The sequence below is a fragment of the Salmo salar genome, chromosome ssa10, assembly GCF_905237065.1.
Source record: "Salmo salar chromosome ssa10, Ssal_v3.1, whole genome shotgun sequence".
Lineage (NCBI taxonomy): Eukaryota > Metazoa > Chordata > Actinopteri > Salmoniformes > Salmonidae > Salmo > Salmo salar.
In genome coordinates, this window is record NC_059451.1 from 109,868,224 (window position 1) to 109,890,650 (window position 22,427).

General features: G+C 45.3%; 1 protein-coding gene across 6 annotated transcripts in view; it reads left to right on the forward strand.

Moving 5' to 3' along the window:
• nav2b (neuron navigator 2b) overlaps positions 1 to 22,427 on the forward strand; it is a 184,295-nt gene that overhangs the window by 151,287 nt on the left and 10,581 nt on the right. For 3 of the 6 annotated variants that reach the window (XM_045688409.1, XM_014125528.2, XM_014125531.2), the window contains 13 exons: positions 2,521 to 2,827; positions 4,506 to 5,148; positions 6,287 to 6,715; positions 7,051 to 7,116; positions 7,927 to 8,087; positions 8,405 to 8,584; positions 11,971 to 12,023; positions 12,732 to 12,755; positions 13,419 to 13,493; positions 18,601 to 18,684; positions 18,788 to 18,911; positions 19,072 to 19,223; positions 20,658 to 20,833. In XM_045688409.1, the coding sequence (XP_045544365.1) occupies positions 2,521 to 2,827; positions 4,506 to 5,148; positions 6,287 to 6,715; positions 7,051 to 7,116; positions 7,927 to 8,087; positions 8,405 to 8,584; positions 11,971 to 12,023; positions 12,732 to 12,755; positions 13,419 to 13,493; positions 18,601 to 18,684; positions 18,788 to 18,911; positions 19,072 to 19,223; positions 20,658 to 20,833 (2,474 nt within the window). The remainder of the gene's footprint in view (positions 1 to 2,520; positions 2,828 to 4,505; positions 5,149 to 6,286; positions 6,716 to 7,050; positions 7,117 to 7,926; positions 8,088 to 8,404; positions 8,585 to 11,970; positions 12,024 to 12,731; positions 12,756 to 13,418; positions 13,494 to 18,600; positions 18,685 to 18,787; positions 18,912 to 19,071; positions 19,224 to 20,657; positions 20,834 to 22,427) is intronic. The other 3 variants (XM_045688406.1, XM_045688407.1, XM_045688408.1) reach the window with 3 other exon arrangements.

Here is a 22,427-nt window from a genome sequence, read left to right on the forward strand (position 1 = left end):
TGCGGCTGCTCGGCCGCACACAAAATAACCATTTCATGAAGCTCCCAACAAACAGTTCTTGTGCTGATGTTGCTTCCAGAGGCAATTTGGAACTCGGTAGTGAGTGTTGCAACCGAGGACAGACGATTTTTACGCGCTACACGCTTCAATTCTCTGCAGTCCCCATCTGTGAGCTTGTGTGGCATACCGCTTTGCAGCTGAGCCGTTGTTACGCCGAGGTGTTTCCACTTCACAATAACAGCACTTACAGTTGACTGGGTCAGCTCTAGCAAGGCAGAAATTTTACAAAATGACTTGTTGGAAAGGTGGCATCCTATGACGGTTGTCACGTTGAAAGTCACTGAGCTCTTCAGTAAAGACATTCTACTGCCAATGTTTGTCTATGGAGATTGCATGTCTGTGTGCTCGATTTATACACCTGTCAGCAACGGGTGTGGCTGAAATAGCCAAATCCACTAATTTGAAGGGGTGTCCACATGCTTTTGTATATACAGTGTAGTAGTAGGCCTGACCCATGTCCTCATCAGATACACCTCAACACTCACAAACTTATGTCTGTCATCATTGCTTATGTGGAAGATTGTGTGATAGAAGCAGTTTCTGTTTTTACAAAGATAACCACAGAATGTTCCTGTAGAGACAGTCTCTTTTCAGTGGAACATCCTGACAACAGCACAGAGTGAGTTTTTTCAGGAATAAAGCAGTTGGCATGGTTGTGACTGTGATGTAGAAGACTGTTCAGCAAGGTTATTTCCAGTCATAAAAAGGAACTGGGTAGACGAAAGGAACGACTGCAACTTTGGCACCCGTTTTGTTTTCATGTTTTTCTACCATTAAGGTTTTCACTGCATCCTCCCGTGCCAACGAGTGACTTAAAATCAAACAGTAGAATGCAGACGGCCCCAAAACCAGCTCTTCAAGCCAACATTCAGTCACAAAGTCCCCTCCCATTTTCTCTGTAACTGTATTGCCTTTTATAGAATTGCTTTGTGTTGCATTTTTCTGCTGCTCTGTAGAATATGGCTTGGATTTATTATTGAGGCTATAGAGATAACAGTGTTTATGATTCAGGCTGATAAAGAAAGAGGCCATTAAAATTCTTTCCCTGGCAATCATTTTTATGAGTATTTTCAGTAGCTAGAACAATGACCTGTTATAACCAAGGCTGACGTAAGTTTGGCGAGAGCTGGGAAAACACACTACAAAACACAGCTTCAACATGTTGTTTATTTGAACGGTCAATGTAATGGTCCTGTTCGCCTGCCTCTCCTTCTCTTTCTCAAGTCTTTACTTATCCAATTTTTTCATTTTGAGGCGGTAATGTTGATACATGAAGCATGAAGTCGTCTTTGCTGATTTCCTGTGATAATCACTCCAGGCCCTGTCAGGGACTGTCCAATAATCCACTGCTAACTCTCCTGACCACGGTCTTGTTCATTAGGCACCAAACGGAAGCAAATGGACTGAAACATGGAGGGACTACCTCGACCTGTCCAATAGAAAGCGTTAATTGTCACTTTGTATTGCAACGTGTTTAAAAAATATATATATATGTTGCATGTCTTATTGAACTCAACCAATGTTTGTGAAATGATTCAGCCACATGCCTCAGATGAAAAGCCAGATGGGCAGCAGTGACATCAAAAAGCGTTAATGTTCAACCACAGAGTTAATGCCTCAGATCCACACATTACTTCTAAGATGAGAGCAGACTGCACCCAAATCAGAGAAAAATCCTCATCAATATCAAGTTCCTGAATAGGAATCTTTTCCCTTGGCAGTTGAGCAACAGCTCATAGAACAAAGAGGATATTTGTATAATGTGATGACTAAACAAACATCCTGGTCTTGACAGTGTGTTTGTAATGAGTGCTGTTTGCTGATGAGAATATGAAAGCATTCACAGTAATAGGGACATGTGGAGTTGTTTAACTGGAATGATGGTATAAGGCTGAGCTTATGGGGGGAGGTAATAGACCAGCGTTTCCCAAACTCGGTCCTCAGGACCCCAAGGGGTGTACGTTTTGGGTTTTGCCCTAACACTACGCATCTGATTCCAATAATCAAAGCTTGATGACTAGTTGATGATTTGAATCAGCTGTGTAGTGTTAGGGCCAAACATGCACCCATTGGGGTCTCCAGGACTGAGCTTAGGAAATGCTGGTCTAGACTAGTAGACCATTGCTTTTCTTTCTGCTTGCTCTCCTAGTGAGATGATTCACGTATCAGTGTTATTATTATATTGATATACTGTAAGTAGAGGGGAGTTAGAGTATGTACAGCAGTGGTGGCTGGTGTCACTTTAAATGGGGAGGACAGGCTCATTGTAATGGCTGGAACAGAGTGAATGGAATGGTCTCAAACACATCTAACATCTGGTTTCCATGTGTTTGATACCATTTCATTCACTCCATTCATTATTATGATCCGTCCTCCCCTCACCAGTCTCCTCTGATGTACAGTATCTACAGCACTTGAACAAACAGAAGTAACAGATGTTTGACGTTTGGTTTCCCTCAGCTCCAGACGGACGCAGAGAAGCACTTGGCCATCGAGCGGAACTCTGTGTGGTCCGGCAGCGACGAGGTCAAGAGGTCAGACGGTGGCTCGGACAACGGGGTCAAAATGGAGTTTGGCTCCAAGTATTGCCGCCATCCCTCAGACATGTCAGACGAGTCGGACAGGAGCTCCTCAGGCCGCAATACTCCCTCCATGGCCCACACAGGCTCCTGGAGGCGGGGAATGAGCGCCCAGGTGGGTGTAACCTCGCCCAGGACCAAGGCTCCCATCACGCCAGGTTGTGCAACGCTGAAGACCCATGTTACAGGTACGTTACAAACAGAGTAGAGACAGACGGAGCCCAGCAGCCACACTGTCTCTATATTGTTCTCTATCAGTCTGAACTATACTGAACAAAAAGATAAACGCAACGAAGTGTGCTCTTCACATGTACCGGGCAGATGGCAGACAATGTGTATGACATCGTGTGGGCGAGCGGTTTGCTGATGTCAACGTTGTGAACAGAGTGCCCCATGGTGACGGTGGGGTTATGGTATTAGCAGGCATAAGCTAAAGACAATCGATCAATCAAATGTATTTATAAAGCCCTTTATACATCAGCCTATGTCACAAAGTGCTATCCAGAAACCCAGCCTAAAACCCCAAACAGCAAGCAATGCAGATGTAGAAGCACGGTGGCTAGGAAAATTCCCTAGATAGGCATGAACCTAGGAAGAAACCTAGAGAGGAACCAGGCTCTGAGGGGTGGCCAGTCCTCTTCTGGCTGTGCCGAGTGGAGATTATAACAGAACATGGCCAAGACGTTCAAATGTTCATAGATGACCAGCAGGGTCAAATAATAATTATCACAGTGGTTGTAGAGGGTGCAACAGGTCAGCACCTCAGGAGTAAATATCAGTTGGCTTTTCATAGCCGATCTTTCAGAGTAGAGACAGCAGGTGCGGTAGAGAGAGAGAGTCGAAAACAGCAGGTCTGGGACAAGGTAACAGGTCAGGGTTCCATAGCCGCAGACAGAACAGTTGAAACTGGAGCAGCAGCACGACCAGGTGGACTGGGGACAGCAAGGAGTCATCAGGCCAGGTAGTCCTGAGGCATGGTCCTAGGGCTCAGGTCCTCTGAGAGAAGAGAGAAAAGAGAGAGAGTTAGAGCATACTTAAATTCCCACAGGACACCGGATAAGACAGGAGAAAGACAGATCCTAGCCCCCCAACACATAAACTATTGCAGCATAAATACTGGAGGCTAAGACGAGGGGTCGGGAGACACTGTGACCCCGTCCGACGATGCAATGAACACAATTGCATTTTATAGATGGCAATTTGAATGCAGAGGTACTGAGACGAGATCCTGAGGCCCATTGTCATGACATTAATCTGCCGCCATCACCTCATGTTTCAGCATGATAATTCACTGTCCCATGTCGCAAGGATCTGTACACAATTCCTGGAAGCTGAAAATGTCCCAGTTCTTCCATGGCTTGCATACTCACCAGATATGTCACCCATTGAGCTTGTTTGGGACGCTCTGGATCGACGTGTATGACAGCATGTGCCAGTTCCCGCCAATATCCAGCAACTTTGCACATCTATTGAAGAGGAGTGGGACAACATTCCACAGGCCACAATCAACAGCCTGATCAACTTTATGCAAAGGAGATGTGTCACGCTGCATGAGGCAAATGCTGGTCACACCAGATACTGACTGGTTTTCTGATCCACGCCCCTACATTGTTTTTAAGGTATCTGTGGCCAACAGATGCATATCTGTATTCCCAGTCGTGAAATCTATAGATTAGGGCCTAATGAATTTATTTAAATTGACTGATTTGTCTCAGTAAAATCTTTGGAATTGTTGCATGTTGCATTTATATTTTTGTTCAATGTACATGTGTTTCTGTAGCGTGTGATGAGGCAGCCAGCAGTCAACCACAGAGACATTGTATCTGGTGGGCCATGGTTGATAAACTGTCATGTGTCCACCCACAGGTAAAACGGACGACGCCAAGGTGTCTGAGAAGGGCCAACATCATCTCTCTCCCCGGGCCAAGTGTAGCATGCAGCGCTCCCCATCAGACACAGGCCGCAGCAGTGGTGACGAGGCCAAGAAGCCCCCCTCCTCCAGCTCCAGCCGCACCCCCACCACCAACACCTTTGGATTTAAGAAGCATGCAGGAGGAGGTATGACCATGGTGACAGCCAGCGGAGTGACCATCACCAGTGGCTCCGCCACCCTGGGGAAGATCCCCAAGTCAGTGCAGCTCCACGGGGGTCGGGGTCTTGGTCGCCAGGCCAGTGTGGATGATGGCTACCTACCTGTGAGCTCACACTCCACCCTGCAGTACCGCAGCCTCCCCCGGCCCAGCAGAGCCTCTGGTGGGGGACGCAGCACAAGCCGCTCGTCCAGCACCAGCATCGACTCCAATCTCAGCAGCAAGTCCAACATGCTCCATGGCCCCAAAAGCCGCAGCCAAGTCCCCAAACCCAGCGCTGGTGGCATCCCCCTTCCTGGCTCTGGATCCAACCAGACAGACCGGGAGAAGGGGGTGTCCTCTGAAGCCAGTCCCTCAGCCCATGGAGCCAGGCAACCAGGGGGAAAGTACCCAGACGTCTCCTCCCCTACCATGCGCAGGTCAGCCCACCACCTCCATACCCCTAGCCCCAGTCATCAAGCGCTGTCTCACACTAACACTGGATGAGTCTGAGAGCTCCTTCCACCAGCCCTGAAAGCACTACCACACCGGCCTGCTTATGATTCCCACTGGGCAAAACTGGTTGAATCAATGTTGTTTCCACGTCATTTCAACCCCAAAAAGCTATGTGATGGTGTTGAATCAACGTGGAAAACTCATTGAATTTGCAAAAAAGAATCAACGTAACTTTTTTAATAAATCCAATGACATTACATTTTTTGTTGATTTCACGTTACATTCACAATAGTTGACAACTCAGTCAAATGTAAATCAAAACTAGACGTTGAACTGATGTTTGTGCCCAGTGGGTTATGTGACATTCAGGCACAGTGCAAACTGATTTTGGTTGGGACAATTATCATATCAGCGTTGTAGTAACATTAAATAAAACTGAGAGCTCTTGGCTTATCAGGGTTTCATGACGTTTTTTTGAAGTCTGCCCAAGAATCGTGAGTGATTTAAAAGGCTTGGCTTATCACTAGGCCTCTCTCTCTTGGTATAATGGTCTATCAGTGGTCATTAAAAGCAGGGTGACAGGGCCCAGACTGAGGGCCCAGTGTTTTCTCTAGCTCAAACCCAGTGCTGGGCTGGCTGGTGTTGCTTTATCTTATGCTGCTGCTTGGACTTATCTAACTAATTGCCTGATGAGGTAATGAGAAAATAGAGCATCTGTTTCCCCTCAGTGGTCTGAGAGTCTCCCTTCTCATTTAACCCTTGATTATTTAATGTTGTCCAAGCTAATATGGCGTCTGTAGGACACACTTTACATCCTGCTTTAATGTAAATGACGTGTTGATAAAAAGGCATGGTAGAAGATGTATGATAGCTGCTCACACGGACGGCCAAACCAGACCAGCGAATCAGAGAGATGGATATATTTGTCTTGTGATGATGTGATTATACCATGAAGTAGGGATTGTGTTGTCGTGGCAACGTTATAATATGCATTTGTTTCGCTTATCTTTGCAATAAGGAGTATTTTGATCAAAGATTACTTCAACAATTCCCTGCTTAAACCCATGTACCATTTAACTCTCCTCTCACTCTTCTCCTCTGCTTCCTTCCCGTGCCGTCCAGACTGTTCGGAGGAAAGCAGGGCAAGCAGCATGCCCCAGTCACCACTGCAGAGAACATGAAGAACTCCACTGTCATCTCCAACTCTGGCCAGCAGGGCGTCGCTCTGGACTCCCCTTCGGCCAGTAGCGGGGGCAGTAGCCCTCTGTATGGGGGTGGAGGTCGTCTGGGTGTGGAGGCCCACTCCCTCTCCCCCCTGGCCTCCAGTCCCAGCTCGGCCCTGTCCACCCCCTCCCACAGCCTGGCCTGGAGCAGCACCCTGAGCAGGGACACTCTGAGCCCCGGCTACCCCTCCCTCAGCAGCCTTGCCACCAGCAGCGAGTCCATCGACCTGTCTCTGGGCAGCGGAGGCCACGGACACCACGGCCCTGGTCACGACACACTGCCAGCCTGCATCAGGAACAACGGCATCAAAACTGGCTTCTCAGACAGGTAGGAATGGGTTTGGCTTAGGAGCTGCCAGGTGTGGCTATGTGTTTTAATGTCGGCTACATGCTCTCCTCTCTTTTCTTCCCTTTGTATCTCAACCTTCGATCTGTTGTGTGCATGAGGGTTTAGTCCCTTTCTAACAGTAGAGTTTGAGTGGCCATATTGATGATATAGGAGATGATAGGAGACTGACTCCTAGTTGTTGGTGTAATGAAAGCATGGATTCTATCTTGACTGTTGATCTCTCTGTTTCCCCGTCTATCTGTGCTCCTCCTCTCTCTGTTGTTTACCCTTACCCCCTAACCCCCTACACCACTAACCCCCTCCCTTCCCCCTAGCCTTAGCCCTCTCTCCTCTCCCTCGGGTAGTCCCAGCCGAAACACTTTACCCCGGAAACAGGACAGGTAAATGTGTCTATATGGAGTTAGGCTTGCTTGATGGTGAAACAGCTGCCTCTGTGTAGTGTCCTGTGTTTGTGAAGTGAAGTGACTGTTGGATGTTATCGCTGCCTCCATCTCTTTCACAGCATGCATAATGCCATCTGCTGGCTACACTGGGAAGGACAGGGCGGGAGTCTGAAACCTCATCTTGAGATGTACATCAAAGCGTATAGAACTAAGAAAGATCACACCACAGCTGTGAAGCTTCTATAGGTAGCTGTTATCTGTAGCTGTGTCCTGTCTCTATATGTTTTGTCTACATGTTCAGAATGACCACACACCTACCTCCACCAAACATGAATTGCCCCTATGTTTAGGTTTTTGAGCTTCTGTGATTAGATGTATATTACAACCGTTGTTTTACTCAAACAAGGGCTAAACTCCCAAAACACATCTCTGTAAGCCACCATTTCCTTGAGCAGTTTACTCAGGAAAGAAATACATACATAAAAAAAAATATATAAGTATTTATTTTTGTATAATGTTTTTGGGGGGGTGGTATTAAGTATTGTTTTCATGAACGTACATTGACGTACAACTTCCACCTGTATCATACAATATATGATGCATGATCCCATTCTCTGTGATTTTGTAGACCATGTTGTGATTGTACACCCTGCACATTATCGCACAGCCTTGATGTTACCCATGTGCCTCCCTGTCCATCAACAGCCTAGGTTATTATCATTATCTGTGCAGATCATGACTTGCAGCATTCACACATAGATGTGGATGAGAGGTGGATTTTTAGCATCTCCTGTCATCTCTCTGCAGGTACGGCCACCTGCCCCAGCTACGTAGTCATGACGACCCCCGGGATTGGCTGCGTTCCCACTCTGCAGGAGGTCTTCAGGAGTCTGCCGCCAGCTCACCCTTCTACCCCACCTCCAGCCTCACCTCGCCCTCCGGAGCCCGCTTCAACTTCTCCCAGCTTGGTTGGTGTAGCCTCAACCCTCCATACTCATCACTTTGATTAGCACTGTAGGAGCAGTGATAGTCATCGCTGCGCAATGAACTAAATCTTGTGTGCATGCTGGCTTAATGTTTCGTCTCTCTCAAGAGACTTCTCCGATAGTAGCGGTGATGTAAGGAAAGTAGTATAGATTATATCTATTATGTTGTATTTCACTCCTACTTTCCACTATGAGTGAAGAGTAAGAGACAAATGGCAAACATATCTGATCAATGCCCTCTGTCCATGTCTGTTTTTAAGATATTCTTTGACCTTTGTTATGTGACGGTTGTGTCCCAGCAGGCAGCCCTACCACGGCGGCACAGATCAACCTGGCAAACCTCCGCAGCGGCCTGGCCAATCAGGACGGTTCGTATGACCCATACAGTGACCCCCGTCTGAGGAACTCGTCCATGTCTCTAGAGGAGAAGAGTCGCACCATGACCAGTTCTGGGTCCTTCAGAGAAGGCCTGGAGGAGGGTAAGACAGATTGACATACCCCTCCGTCTATCTGCGATCACACAGATCCTCAGAGAAATTATGAGCTTGGGACTATAAGGTTCTATCTGCATAGCCGTGTTCTGTTCAATGTTCTCTAACTATATAGTACTCTAAATACTCCAGTTCATGTTGTTAAGTTCAAAAGAATACAAGATAAAAATCGCTGACACCATTCAAACCAAGAGTCATCTTTTTGCAGAAAGAACCTTATCGACCCAAGCTCTCAAAATGCAGGTACATCTATTTCTTTGTTAGATGACTTCCACTCCACATGCATGTGTGAACTTCCATTTTACTTCTGAATGGATTATAATTCCTTTAAAAAATCCAGCCATGCTTGCAGATTGTTGTTAACGAAGAGGGTTTTTTGAAAGCCTTTTTAACAGGGCACTATTGAAAGATATACTTTTTTAATTTACAAAATTAATGTTTATTGAATCCACACGCTTGTTCAACCAACCATTTAATTCACTAGTGAAGTCATTCATTACCTTTATTATTTCAGTCTTTCCACACGTTTACAGTTGAATTGGGACATACAAAGAAGCAGTTTGTTCGATGTACGTACATAGACTGAGGTTTGATGATTGACTACACTTCTTTGGCTGAATGGCTTGGTGCTCTTGTGGTTTATTGCTTGTCCCGAGGCTCTCTCTTTAACTGATCCCTGTATGATGCCAATTTCTTGGCTGGTGTTGGCTGTTGATTTGTTCGTGTCCAAGGGCGAGTCTCATAGTCATGTTGAGCTGTGGTGTTGTGGCATGTAGGCCAAGGTTAGGAGGAGGAGAAGAAGGAAGAGAAAGGCTGATAAATATCTCCTCTCCCATCGCAAATTGACATCTGACTCAACACCAGCTCTACAGACCCGCTCTCTTTCCAGACAGGAGCAGGGCACAGGGCACAGTGTCTACTTTTCTACTTTAGATCACAGGTGATAGAGTAAACCTGGGAAAATATCTACTCTAATCACAGTACATGTATATGTACTCTACCTTATTTCAGGACTCCTAAATATATGTTTCAGAAAAGACAAGCATCCATTCCCAACTTGAAAAATTAATCCAACATCCTAGCATGTTCAGGTGTAATCTGGGATATGTACTGCAGTTCAATGGTCATTTCAAAGAATAATACAGGTAACTGCCAAAATAATGGAAACACTTGATTAAATGAGGGATGCAAAGTATATTAAAAGTAGGTGCTTCCACACAGGTGTGGAATTAACATCCCATCATTCATTACCAGCTCTACATATATAAGAAACATGAATGTGTTGAAAATCCCAAATTGTTTGCATAGTCAACTTACACACAGCTCTGACACACACACTTATCCCACCAGACATGCCACCAGGGGTCTTTTCATAGTCCCCAAATCCAGAACAAATTCAAGAAAACGTACATTATTATATTGAGCCCTTATTGCATGGAACTTCCTTCCATCTCATATTGCTCAAATAAACAGCAAACCTGGTTTAAAAAAAACAGATAAAGCAACACCTCGCAGCACAACGCCTCTCCCCTATTTGACCTAGATAGTTTGTGTGTATGCATTGATATGTAGGCTATGTGTGCCTTTTTAAAAATGTATGTAGTTCTGTCCTTGAGCTGTTCTTGTCTAATGATGTTCTGTATTATGTCATTCTGTATTATGTTTCATGTTCTGTGTGGACCCCAGGAAGAGTAGCTGCTGCTTTTGCAACAGCTAATGGGGAGCCTAATAAAATACCAAAACACCATCATGCTTTGGGTCAGGTAAACAAATGCTGGGCAAGCCCAGTTGCCTATTATTTTGGCTACCATGGCTAGAAGAAGAGACCTCAGTGACTTTGAAAGAGGAGAGACTGTTGGGGCACGTTTGGCAGAAGCTCCAGTGACAAAGACTGCTCAACTTGCTGATATTTCACGATATGCCATTGCCGTCTCAGTCACCAGATATCAATCCTATTGAACTATTATGGGAGATTCTGTAGTGGCGCTTGAGACAGCGTTTTCCACCAATGAAAACAAAATGCCAAATTATGGAATTTCTTGTGGAAGAATGGTGTCTTATTCCCCACCATCCAGGGCTCCCGAGTGGCGCAGCGTTCTAAGGCACAGCATCTTAGTGCTTGAGGTGTTACTACAGACAACCTGGTTCAAATCCAGGCTGTGATTGGGAGTCCCATTTGGCCGTGATTGGGAGTCCCTTAGGGCAATGCACAATTGGCCCATTGTTGTCCGGGTTTGACCGGTGTAGGCTGTCATTGTAAATAAGGATTTGTTCTTAACCCACTTGCCTAGTTAAATTAAGGTCAAATAAAAATGTGCCATCCACACACGTAAATTAACTCTGTGACACTTGAATCAGTCTGGAGAAAACCTTCAGGGCTCTGGATAACTGGGGCTTGTTTGTACAAAGGCTTCATAAGCAGCTAAGCATTTAGTTAAGTTTGGCACATCCCCCTGCTGTCGTTTTAGTCCTGCAGGGATATTGTGGTTCCATTAAATGATGATGAATGAAGAGAGAGAGGCTGTGTTATTGTTATGGCATTGACAGTACTCACTAGAGAATATGTAAGGGATAATCAACAAGGGCCTATGTGTTCTGTGGAAATGAACGAAGGACTGTGTTCATTTGCAGGTAGAAATGTGTTTAGGTTTACTAGATAGCTACAGTAGTTGCCTTGGTAACCAAACAGACTTGCTAGTTAGCTAACCAAACCATCAGTCCTAACTTGCTATTATGGAAATCGAATTCAACAATGCCAATAATGTTTTCAATTCGACTTTTGCTTTCAAAATCAGCTCAAACATAGAACATGTAAGAATGAACCGTAGCCATTGAATTCTACCATGCTCATATAACGTGCGTTATAGGGAAATGGGGCGGCAGGTAGCCTAGTGGTTAGAGCATTGGACTAATAACTGAAAGGTTGCAAGATCAAATCCCCAAGCATGATGAGGGATAGGCTAATGACTACTGGTAAAGTGTGAACGCATCATACAGTTTGTCACACAAGGGAGATGTTGAGTTTGGACATGTGAACTGTAGAGTTAGCCAGACTGGTGCTGCTGTGTGGGTTTCAACCATATCAGAACAATTAAAGTGTAGGCTACAAAGTAAACTAGTTACAGTAACAGCACCACACACAAGTACAGCACCTCTGTTGTAAACGTTCAGTCAGGGGACCTGTTCATGCATGTTCCTGTCTTCAAGTTGAGATGAATCACTGCTTACATGGATCATATACCCACCACTGGTTGAATCAAAGTTGTTTCCACGTCATTTCAATGACCAATGTCTAATTGACTTCTGTTTCCAGTGTGCCATGAATGATGTGGGAAGATGAACGAGTTGAACGTTGTGTTTTTGTTTCTCTCCAGTCCACGCCTCCTCTGTGTCTCTGGTGTCCAGCACTTCCTCTGTCTATTCCACGGTGAGTGCCACTTCGCTGTCTGTCTATGCACTCCACTGACTATCCAAACACATGGATATGCTAAGGGCTGGTTTCCCAGACACAGATTAAGCCTAGTCCTGGGCTAAAAAGTTATTTTAATTGCAATTCTTCATTGAGCATGCTTTTTAGTTTAGGACTAGGGTTAATCTGGTTTCCACTAGCTTCCATAGCCACAAAGTCAGATTCCCCAGCCACAAAGTCAGATTCCCCAGCCACAAAGTACAAATGAGCTACATTTTTGGTCTAAATTTAAGGTTACACTCTCAGAAAAAAGGGTTCCAAATGGGTTATTTGGCTGTCCCCATATTAGAAACATTTTTGGTTCCAGGTAGAACCCCTTTTGGTTCCAGGTAGAACAATTTTGGGTTCCATGTAGAGTGTTCTACATGGAACTCAAAAGGGATCTAGCGGGAACCAAAAAGGGTTCTTCAAAGGGTTATCCTATGGGGATACACGAAAAACCCTTTTAGGTTCTAGATAGTGTAGGGTTAGGCTTAAGGTTAAGGTTATGTCTGAATTGACTGCTGAATTGCATTGCTAGTTAACTGTGCTCCTAGGGATTCACTGTAGCCTTAGATGGAAAATGAATATGTTCAGATTGTTTGGCATGTCGTCTTATCCCATGCATACTCTGACATGCTAAACCCTATTTGTTTCCTTCTCTTTGCTCCTCTTATATTTCCATAGCCTGAGGAGAAAGCTCAGTCAGAGGTAAGAACAACTTTGTGTACTTTACTTTCACACAATGTGACACCATTGATTCGTATCATAGCCTTTTGTGATTTGTACCATATTACACCATACTGTGACCTGATTACGAGGGCCGAACTACTGCATTTGGGGCACCGGGGCACTGATCTATGGGGACCCACCACCCCCCAATATCAGTTTTTTTACTTACTGCATTTCAACACATTTTGCCATGGTGCAGAGAGAAAAATGTACAGTTTTGCTATTCTACACATTTTCTCATGAGGCTAAGAGAAAATGTTGCTATTTTAAAGCAAATGTCCTGCTATTCTATACATTTTGCCATGAGGCTGAGAGAAAATGTTGCTGTTTTAAAGCTAATTTCCTGCAATTCTACACATTTTGCTATCACATGCTATCTGATTGACTTTTATTTTGGAGGGTTTGGGGGCCCCCGTAGCAGTATAACTATTTATGAGCCCTGAAGTTATTTGAGTAATACAAAGGCTTTGTTAGCAGCTGAACATTTACCGACTGACCCAGCTGCCCCTCAGGAGCAACTAAATCCCTATCATTCTTACTCAAAATACTCTGTTGTATTCAATGGAATACATACTACTGTATCATATATGGTATGTATCGTATTTCCTGTAGATAAGCATGATCTTGTTTTTCTGTTCTCAGATTCGTAAGCTGCGGAGAGAATTGGACGCCTCCCAAGAGAAGGTGTCTGCTCTGACCACTCAAATGAGTGCTAATGTAAGTATCAAATCAAATCAAATCAAATTTATTTATATAGCCCTTCGTACATCAGCTGATATCTCAAAGTGCTGTACAGAAACCCAGCCTAAAACCCCAAACAGCAAGCAATGCATGTGAAAGAAGCACGGTGGCTAGGAAAAACTCCCTAGGAAAAACTCCCTAGAAAGGCCAAAAACCTAGGAAGAAACCTAGAGAGGAACCAGGCTATGAGGGGTGGCCAGTCCTCTTCTGGCTGTGCAGGGTGGATATTATAACAGAACATGGTCAAGATGTTAAAATGTTCATAAATGACCAGCATGGTCAAATAATAATAATCATAGTAGTTGTCGAGGGTGCAACAAGCACATCCGGTGAACAGGTCAGGGTTCCATAGCCGCAGGCAGAACAGTTGAAACTGGAGCAGCAGCACGGCCAGGTGGACTGGGGACAGCAAGGAGTCATCATACCAGGTAGTCCTGAGGCATGGTCCTAGGGCTCAGGTCCTCCGAGAGAAAGACAGAAAGAGAGAAAGAGAGAATTAGAGAGAGCATATTTAAATTCACACAGGACACCGGATAAGACAAGAGAAATACTCCAGATGTAAAAGACTGACCCTAGCCCCCCGACACATAAACTACTGCAGCATAAATACTGGAGGCTGAGACAGGAGGGATCAGAAGACATGAGGGATCAGAAGACACTGTGGCCCCATCCGATGATACCCCCGGACAGGGCCAAACAGGCAGGATATAACCCCACCCACTTTGCCAAAGCAAAGGGTTACTATGCTATGCACTGTGGCTCTCATTGTTTTGCTATGCTGGTAGAAACGGTATGTAATGTCTTGGTTGTTCTCAGTGGAACTCATTTGTGTTAGTGTTGCATATTACCAGAATTTATCTAGAAGTCAAAGTGTTCCAGCATTGCGGCTGGTGTTTGTTTTTTGTTTACCTTTGCGTGGCTGCCTAAAGCACATTGAACATGACACTGTGTAATGGTCTGAGAGGGGAAGCATTGAACATGACACTGTGGAATGGTCTGAGAAGGGAAGCATTGAACATGACACTGTGGAATGGTCTGAGAGGGGAAGCATTGAACATGACACTGTGGAATGGTCTGAGAAGGGAAGCATTGAACATGACACTGTGGAATGGTCTGAGAAGGGAAGCATTGAACATGACACTGTGGAATGGTCTGAGAGGGGAAGCATTGAACATGACACTGTGGAATGGTCTGAGAGGCGAAGCATTGAACATGACACTGTGGAATGGTCTGAGAGGGGAAGCATTGAACATGACACTGTGGAATGGTCTGAGAGGGGAAGCATTGAACATGACACTGTGGAATGGTCTGAGAAGGGAAGCATTTAACCCCATTTCTGCTCTGTCTGCTCTCTGAATGCAAACAAACACGATGGCCCAGCAGTAATGACCTAATGAAATGGTGCATCCTCTGGCCCGCATCCACACTGGTCATGTGATCTCACAACAGAGATTTCACAACAAAGCAGGTTGGAGGTTCCTGCAGCTGTGGAGACTTGGTGTGGAGTATGAAGGCTGTAGCCCCATGTAAGAGCACTCGTGTTAGGCTGCTAGAGTATGGTCTGACCCTAACAGCCCTACGAGACAGACCTGCACTAGGACCTGACTGACTGACTGACTGAATGACTTACCGAGAATAGACGGTTTGGCTGACAACGTCACAAAAATGCATCGATGTAGCCGAAAGGTGTGCATTGTTTAATTCTGAACGGTCATATAGCTAGCAACAATGACAAGAAGCCACCGTGTGGGGAATCGTAGGTGGCTTGTTTTAGCTAGTTTTATCTTCTTATCCATACCATGTTTTGTTTTGAGGTGTTTTGAGTGATGTCATGCTAATATGTCAAAAACTTTGTAAGCAAGCTAACCAACAACTCTAACAATGTATTTGAGAGACAAGTGCTCATTCTGCAAATGTATTTATAGTATGTTTTCAATAAACATTTGGAGATTAAATATACAATGCATTCAGAAAGTATTCAGACCACTTAACTTTTTCCACATTTTGTTACGTTACAGCCTTGTTCTAAAATTGATTAAATGTGTATTTTTTTCATCAATCTACACACAATACCCCATAATGATTAATTGGACATGATTTGGAAAGGTCACACCTGTCTACATAAGGTCCCACAGTTGACCGTGCATGTCAGAGCAAAAGCTAAGCCATGAGGTCGAAGAAATTGTCCGTAGAGCTCCAAGACAGGATTGTGTCGAGGCACAGATCTGGGGAAGGGTAACAAAAAATGTCTGCAGCATTGAAGGTCCCCAAGAACACAATGGCCTCCATCATTCTTAAATGGAAGAAGTTTGGAACCACCTAGACTCTTCCTAGTGCAACTGAGCAATCATGGAAGAAGGGCCTTGGTCAGGGAGGTGACCAAAAACCAGATGGTCACTCTGACAGAGCTCCAGAGTTCCTCTGTGGAGATGGGAGAACCTTCCAGAAGGACAACCATCTCTGCAGCACTCCACCAATCAGGCCTTTATGGTAGAGTGGCCAGACGGAAGCCACTCCTCAGTAAAAGGCACATGACAGCCCACCTGCAGTTTGCCAAAAGGCACCTAAAGGACTCTGACCATGAGAAACAAGATTCTCTAGTCTGATGAAACCAAGATTGAACTATTTAGCCTGAATGCTAAGCGTCACGTCTGGAGGAAACCTGGCACCATCCCTAAGGCGAAGCATGGTGGTGGCAGTATCATGCTGTGGGGATATTCTTCAGCGGCAGGGACTGGGAGACTAGTCAGGATCAAGGGAAAGATGAACGGAGCAAAGTACAGAGATCCTTGATGAAAACCTGCTCAGGACCTCAGACTGGGGCGAAGGTTCACCTTCCAACAAGACAACGACCCTAAGCACACAGCCAAGACAACGCAGGAGTGGCTTCAGGACAAGTCTCTGAATATCCTTGAGTGGCCCAGCCAGAGCCCGGGCTTGAATCCAATCAAACATCTCTGGAGAGACCTGAAAATAGCTGTGCAGCGACACTCCACATCCATCCTTGCGGAGCTTGAGAGGATCTATAGAAAAGAATGGGAGAAACTCCCCAAATACAGGTGTGCCAAGCTTGTAGCGTCATACCCAAGAAGACTCGAGGCTGTAATCGCTGCCAAAGGTGCTTCAATGAAGTACTAAGCAAATGGTCTGAATACTTATGTACATGTGATATTTCCGGGGTTTTTTTTTGCAAAAACTTCTAAAAAAAGTTTTTTGCTTTGTCATTATAGGATATTGTATGTAGATTGAGGGGGAAAAAACTATTTAATCATTTCAGAATAAGGCTGTAACGTAACAAAATGTGGGAAAAGTCCAGGGGTCTGTGTACTTTCCGAATGTACTGTAGTTTACATGTTGTCAACAATCTAAGCCAACCCTATCTGTTTTGCCCCATAGTTGGACACACGTCAGTTTTGTTGCTTAACAACCAACCCGTCTATACTCCTGGAGCTAATCTGTGCAGCTTGATAGTGGAGCAGTCAGCCAGCCACGTGCCCCAACACCAGCGCCTCTGGAAGCCCTCCAGATCTGTTCCCCGCATTCTCTTCTACCTTCAGCTTATGTTCCGGGGAGGACGAGCTCTGGGCTGTGATAGGAATCAGGACGTGTTTACTCATACCTCTGTGTGATGCTCAGAAGCTATCGGTCTTCAGCGTCTGTCTGCTATCGGACTCATACTTTATCAAAGGCAGACTGGTCCCTGGCTGGGCTGGATCACCTTGAGCTGAGGAGCTTTAACCATGTCAGCAAGAAGTCCCAGGGCCAGCAGCCCGGTGGCGTGGTATTCCCTGAACCACTACCCGTCCCTGGGGAAGGAGGCAGCCAGAGAGATGGCCAGACGCCAGCTGCAGCCCATGCTGAGGCGCCACCAGGGGGACAGCAACACACAGCAGGGCCTCACTGAGGTGGGATCTGACTGGCACCTCTGGCTAGCAGTATAGGGAATAATATGGCTACGTTGTGGGCTGTAACTAGAGGTTGGAGTTCAGTGTGTCTGTCTGTCCTAGATATGTTTTATCAGAGGACACGCTCGTCTCTGTTGCCTTTATCTTGATGTTCTGCTTTTGTTTTGGCTGGAAAGCTGTTAGTTATCAAACACCAGGAACTTCATATTTGATTTCATGTTTGATTTCAAAAGTTGATAATGCTTTAGTTTTTCAGTGGAACGCAAATCAATTGCTCAGATTTTTTTTTTTTGTAAAGCATATTAACAACATCAATGCATAAGATAATGTGTCATATCTGAAACCAACCTTTTGAAATCCAAACACCTGTGGTGTGTAATGTTTGCATTTATCTTCTAAAACACAAGCCGTCCATTGATTTCATGCATTTGAGTTGGTTTCTTTGGATGTTTATTATAGCCAAACAGACGGCATACTGAGCGAGTCTGCAATCTCTTTGTACATCGTCATCATATTTCCAACTGTGACGGTGATGAGAGTCAACGTGTAGTTTGATAACGAGCATGACTTTGAGCAGCATGTTTCTACCATACCTGTCTCTACAAAATATAACAGATACTGGTGATTATTTTTACTCTGCATATGAGATGAAAACATCCTAACTGTATTCCTCTTTTTCCTTTGTCCCCATGTGCTCATCTGTGGCTGTGAGAAGATAGCAGGTCTCTGGTTTCACTAAGGCAGATGAGAGCTAGCTAGTGTGTTAGGACTTGTGTTGGCCTCATGTTGATCTCTACCAGGCTGCTAAAACATGGAACCCTGCCCAGACAGCTACTGTAGCTAGCTAGCCCCCAGAGAGCCTGCCCCATCACCCTTTACATCAGCATTGATCCATTTCCAACATGTTCTGACCTGTCATTCTTACTCAAAATACTCGGTACACCATGACATAGAAGCCATTATCACCTGTGTATGTTTTGTTTTGGCTCTGTGTATGTATGTCGTGAAAAGTACATGGGTGTGTTCTTATGAGCAAGACCTTTTCTGAAAGCGACAGTTTGTTGCCCTTTTCACAGCCTTGAGATGGGATTACAAATGACATTGTCAGCAGGTCAATTTGCTTACTTTCCTCATACATGGATCACTAAATGTGAACTGTTGTGTGTGTATGTCTTCAGGCTCACCTGGTAGCAGCATTTGAGCAGAGCTTGGGGAACATGACCATCCGACTCCAGGGACTTACCACCACGGCTGAGCAGAAGGTATGGACTGGGGCTGTGGTCTGTTTCCTTAGAAATATGTCCGTCCTTCCTTGGATGGATGGTGGAGATAATTGTGTTGTTTTATCATGTTGTTGTGTTGGAGGATTCTGAGCTAAACGAGCTGAGGAAGACCATAGAACACCTGAAGAAGCAGAATACCGCAACCCAGGCAGCCATCAACAGTGACATCAATCTCCCAGAGCCCTCCTGCAACGGCGATAGGTCAGGTGAGAAGTTACCTCCCACATCACCATGGAAACACAACAAGGATGGATGGTTATTGGCTAGTGAGAAGAAAGGCATCTGACTCAGAATCTGAATAGATTCCAATTCTATGTCATCATCTGGTCCCTGTCTCACCCAGTCACTTTCTTGTGTATTCCATAGCTTCAGCCAATGAGAGCTCCCAGTCTCAGCCGGACCTGCTTATCCACAGACAGCACTCATCTGACAGTGTGTCCAGCATCACAAGCGCCACCAGCCACTCCAGTGTGGGCAGCAACCAGGAGCTGGACTCCAAGAAGAAGAAGAAGAACTGGGTAGGTCCTCCACTGTCTGTCCTGTCTGTCTGTCTGTCTGTCTGTCTGTCTGTCTGTCTGTCTGTCTGTCTGTCTGTCTGTCTGTCTGTCTGTCTGTCTGTCTGTCTGTCTGTCTGTCTGTCTGTCTGTCTGTCTGTCTGTCTGTCTGTCTGTCTGTCTGTCTGTCTGTCTGTCTGTCTGTCTGTCTGTCTGTCTGTCTGTCTGATCTGTAATGTGTTTTTGCCCTTTCCTCCTGATTGTCTCAGCCTCCTTGTGCAGGAGCAAAGGTGAATATGCTTATTGCTCTTAGGGAGCTCCTCTAGAAACTAGACTGTGAGTGGAGTTTTGTGAGCCGTTCTCTTATTGCACATGAAAAACCGCAAACAAACTGCATGTTGCTACAAAAAGGTTTAGTCTGTAGTCTGTTATAGTTAGATACAAGCTTAGGTCAATGTACATTTTTTTGCCTTTAGAAAAGGCAGATGTGTGTATATTCTGGTTCAACATGGCCTGTAACCTATGAAGTAAATTAAAATGTCTGTGTGTTCTTTTGTCCTGATATAATAATGCTGTTGCGTGTGTTGGAGGGAAGGTGAAAGATGACTATGTATGCAGACTGTCCACAGTGATGATACTTGTACAGATGTACTATCTTAATTTGACCAGTTTCTCACAGCAGTAAAATAATCCTGCAGCAACAGGATATGTAAATTATTATGTGGATTTTTATTAATGGACATTTTTGTAGGGGTTGTTATATTTTTTGTTAAAATGGATGAAGTCTGATATTTTCAAGTGAAAATTACAAACTTTAGAAGCCTTTTTAACCTGTTTAAATGAAAATGATCTGCAACAACAGTGTGATCAAATTAAGATAGGACATCTCTAGCTGTGTATAGGTTAGAGGTAGAACCATGGAGTACCTGACTATTTGACCACAAGGGGGCAGACGGCTCCTGAGTTGAAATATCTACATCTGCCTTTTAGTGATTGAGTAGTCATGTCAATTAGTGAGAAGTTGTCAAAGTGATATCTTATCCTCTCTAATAACCTGGTGTTCATTCCCTGTGTGTAGCTGTGAGTTGTTTGTTTGCATTCAGTCCCTTTAGTGAGCTACCTTGTGAACAGCCTAGTCTCTGTCCCTAACACCTGTACAAGGTCTTGGATTATTTATGTGAGCTAAAAGTTGAAGTTGTCTATGATCAGCATGCTGTTTTGTCTTGTATTTTCCCTCTTGTGCTCTCCTATGGTGTGGCAGGTTTATGAGGTAAGATCACACACTCTTTCCCAAAATTGTTATTGCTTGATCAGATGGAGAAGGTGAAAGAGTAGAATTCTATAAATGCTTTGTGTACAGGTTTTTTTTCTCGACTCCCTGATGTGTCTGTGTGTTTCACTATGTACTCAGGTCTCTCTCTTTTCTTCCCTGCTCCCTGTTCCTGTCCCCGGCTGCAGCTGCGGAGCTCCTTCAAGCAGGCATTTGGGAAGAAGAAGTCGCCCAAATCTGCGTCCTCCCACTCGGACATTGAGGAGATGACCGACTGTTCCCTGCCCTCCTCCCCCAAGCTAACAGCATATAACTGCTCCACCACTACTACACCCATGCTCCAGAACTCCCACTCCAACTCTTTGTGAGTACCTGGACCCAGACCAATAGACCAATAGACGCTCACCTGTTTATAACTGGGAGGAGATAGTGGATCATAATAGAAGCTCCCTGTTCCCTCAACTCAGGGGTCGGGAGTCAACTCAGGGGTCAGGAGGATTACATGACCATATTAATGATTACAAATGACTTCTATAGTGTCTGATACAGCTATCTTAACAGGTTTATATATACTATAGAAGTCTATATGTACAGTGTGTGTATTTATATATATATACACTGCTCAAAAAAATAAAGGGAACACTTAAACAACACAATGTAACTCCAAGTCAGTCACACTTCTGTGAAATCAAACTGTCCACTTAGGAAGCAACACTGATTGACAATAAATTTCACATGCTGTTGTGCAAATGGAATAGACAACAGGTGGAAATTATAGGCAATTAGCAAGACACCCTCAATAAAGGAGTGGTTCTGCAGGTGGTAACCACAGACCACTTCTCAGTTCCTATGGTTCCTGGCTGATGTTTTGGTCACTTTTGAATGCTGGCGGTGCTTTCACTCTAGTGGTAGCATGAGATGGAGTCTACAACCGACACAAGTGGCTCAGGTAGTGCAGCTCATCCAGGATGGCACATCAATGTGAGCTGTGGCAAGAAGGTTTGCTGTGTCTGTCAGCGTAGTGTCCAGAGCATGGAGGCGCTACCAGGAGACAGGCCAGTACATCAGAAGACGTGGAGGAGGCCGTAGGAGGGCAACAACCCAGCAGCAGGACCGCTACCTCCGCCTTTGTGCAAGGAGGAGCACTGCCAGAGCCCTGCAAAATGACCTCCAGCAGGCCACAAATGTGCATGTGTCTGCTCAAACGGTCAGAAACAGACTCCATGAGGGTGGTATGATGGCCCAACGTCCACCGTGCAGGACGTTTGGCATTTGCCAGAGAACACCAAGATTGGCAAATTCGCCACTGGCGCCCTGTGCTCTTCACAGATGAAAGCAGGTTCACACTGAGCACATGTGACAGTCTGGAGACACTGTGGAGAACGTTCTGCTGCCTGCAACATCCTCCAGCATGACCGGTTTGGCGGTGGGTCAGTCATGGTGTGGGGTGGCATTTCTTTAGGGGGCCGCACAGCCCTCCATGTGCTCGCCAGACATAGCCTGACTGCCATTAGGTACCGAGATGAGATCCTCAGACCCCTTGTGAGACCATATACTGGTGCGGTTGGCCCTGGGTTCCTCCTAATGCAAGACAATGCTAGCCCTTATGTGGCTGGAGTGTGTCAGCAGTTCCTGCAAGAGGAAGACATTGATGCTATGGACTGGCCCACCCGTTCCCCAGACCTGAATCCAATTGAGCACATCTGGGACATCATGTCTCGCTCCATCCACCAATGCCACGTTGTACCACAGACTGTCCAGGAGTTGGTGGATGCTTTAGTCCAGGTCTGGGAGGAGATCCCTCAGGAGACCATCCGCCACCTCATCAGGAGCATGCCCAGGCGTTGTAGGGAGGTCATACAGGCACGTGGAGGCCACACACACTACTGAGCCTCATTTTGACTTGTTTTATGGACATTACATCGAAGTTGGATCAGCCTGTAGTGTGGTTTTCCACT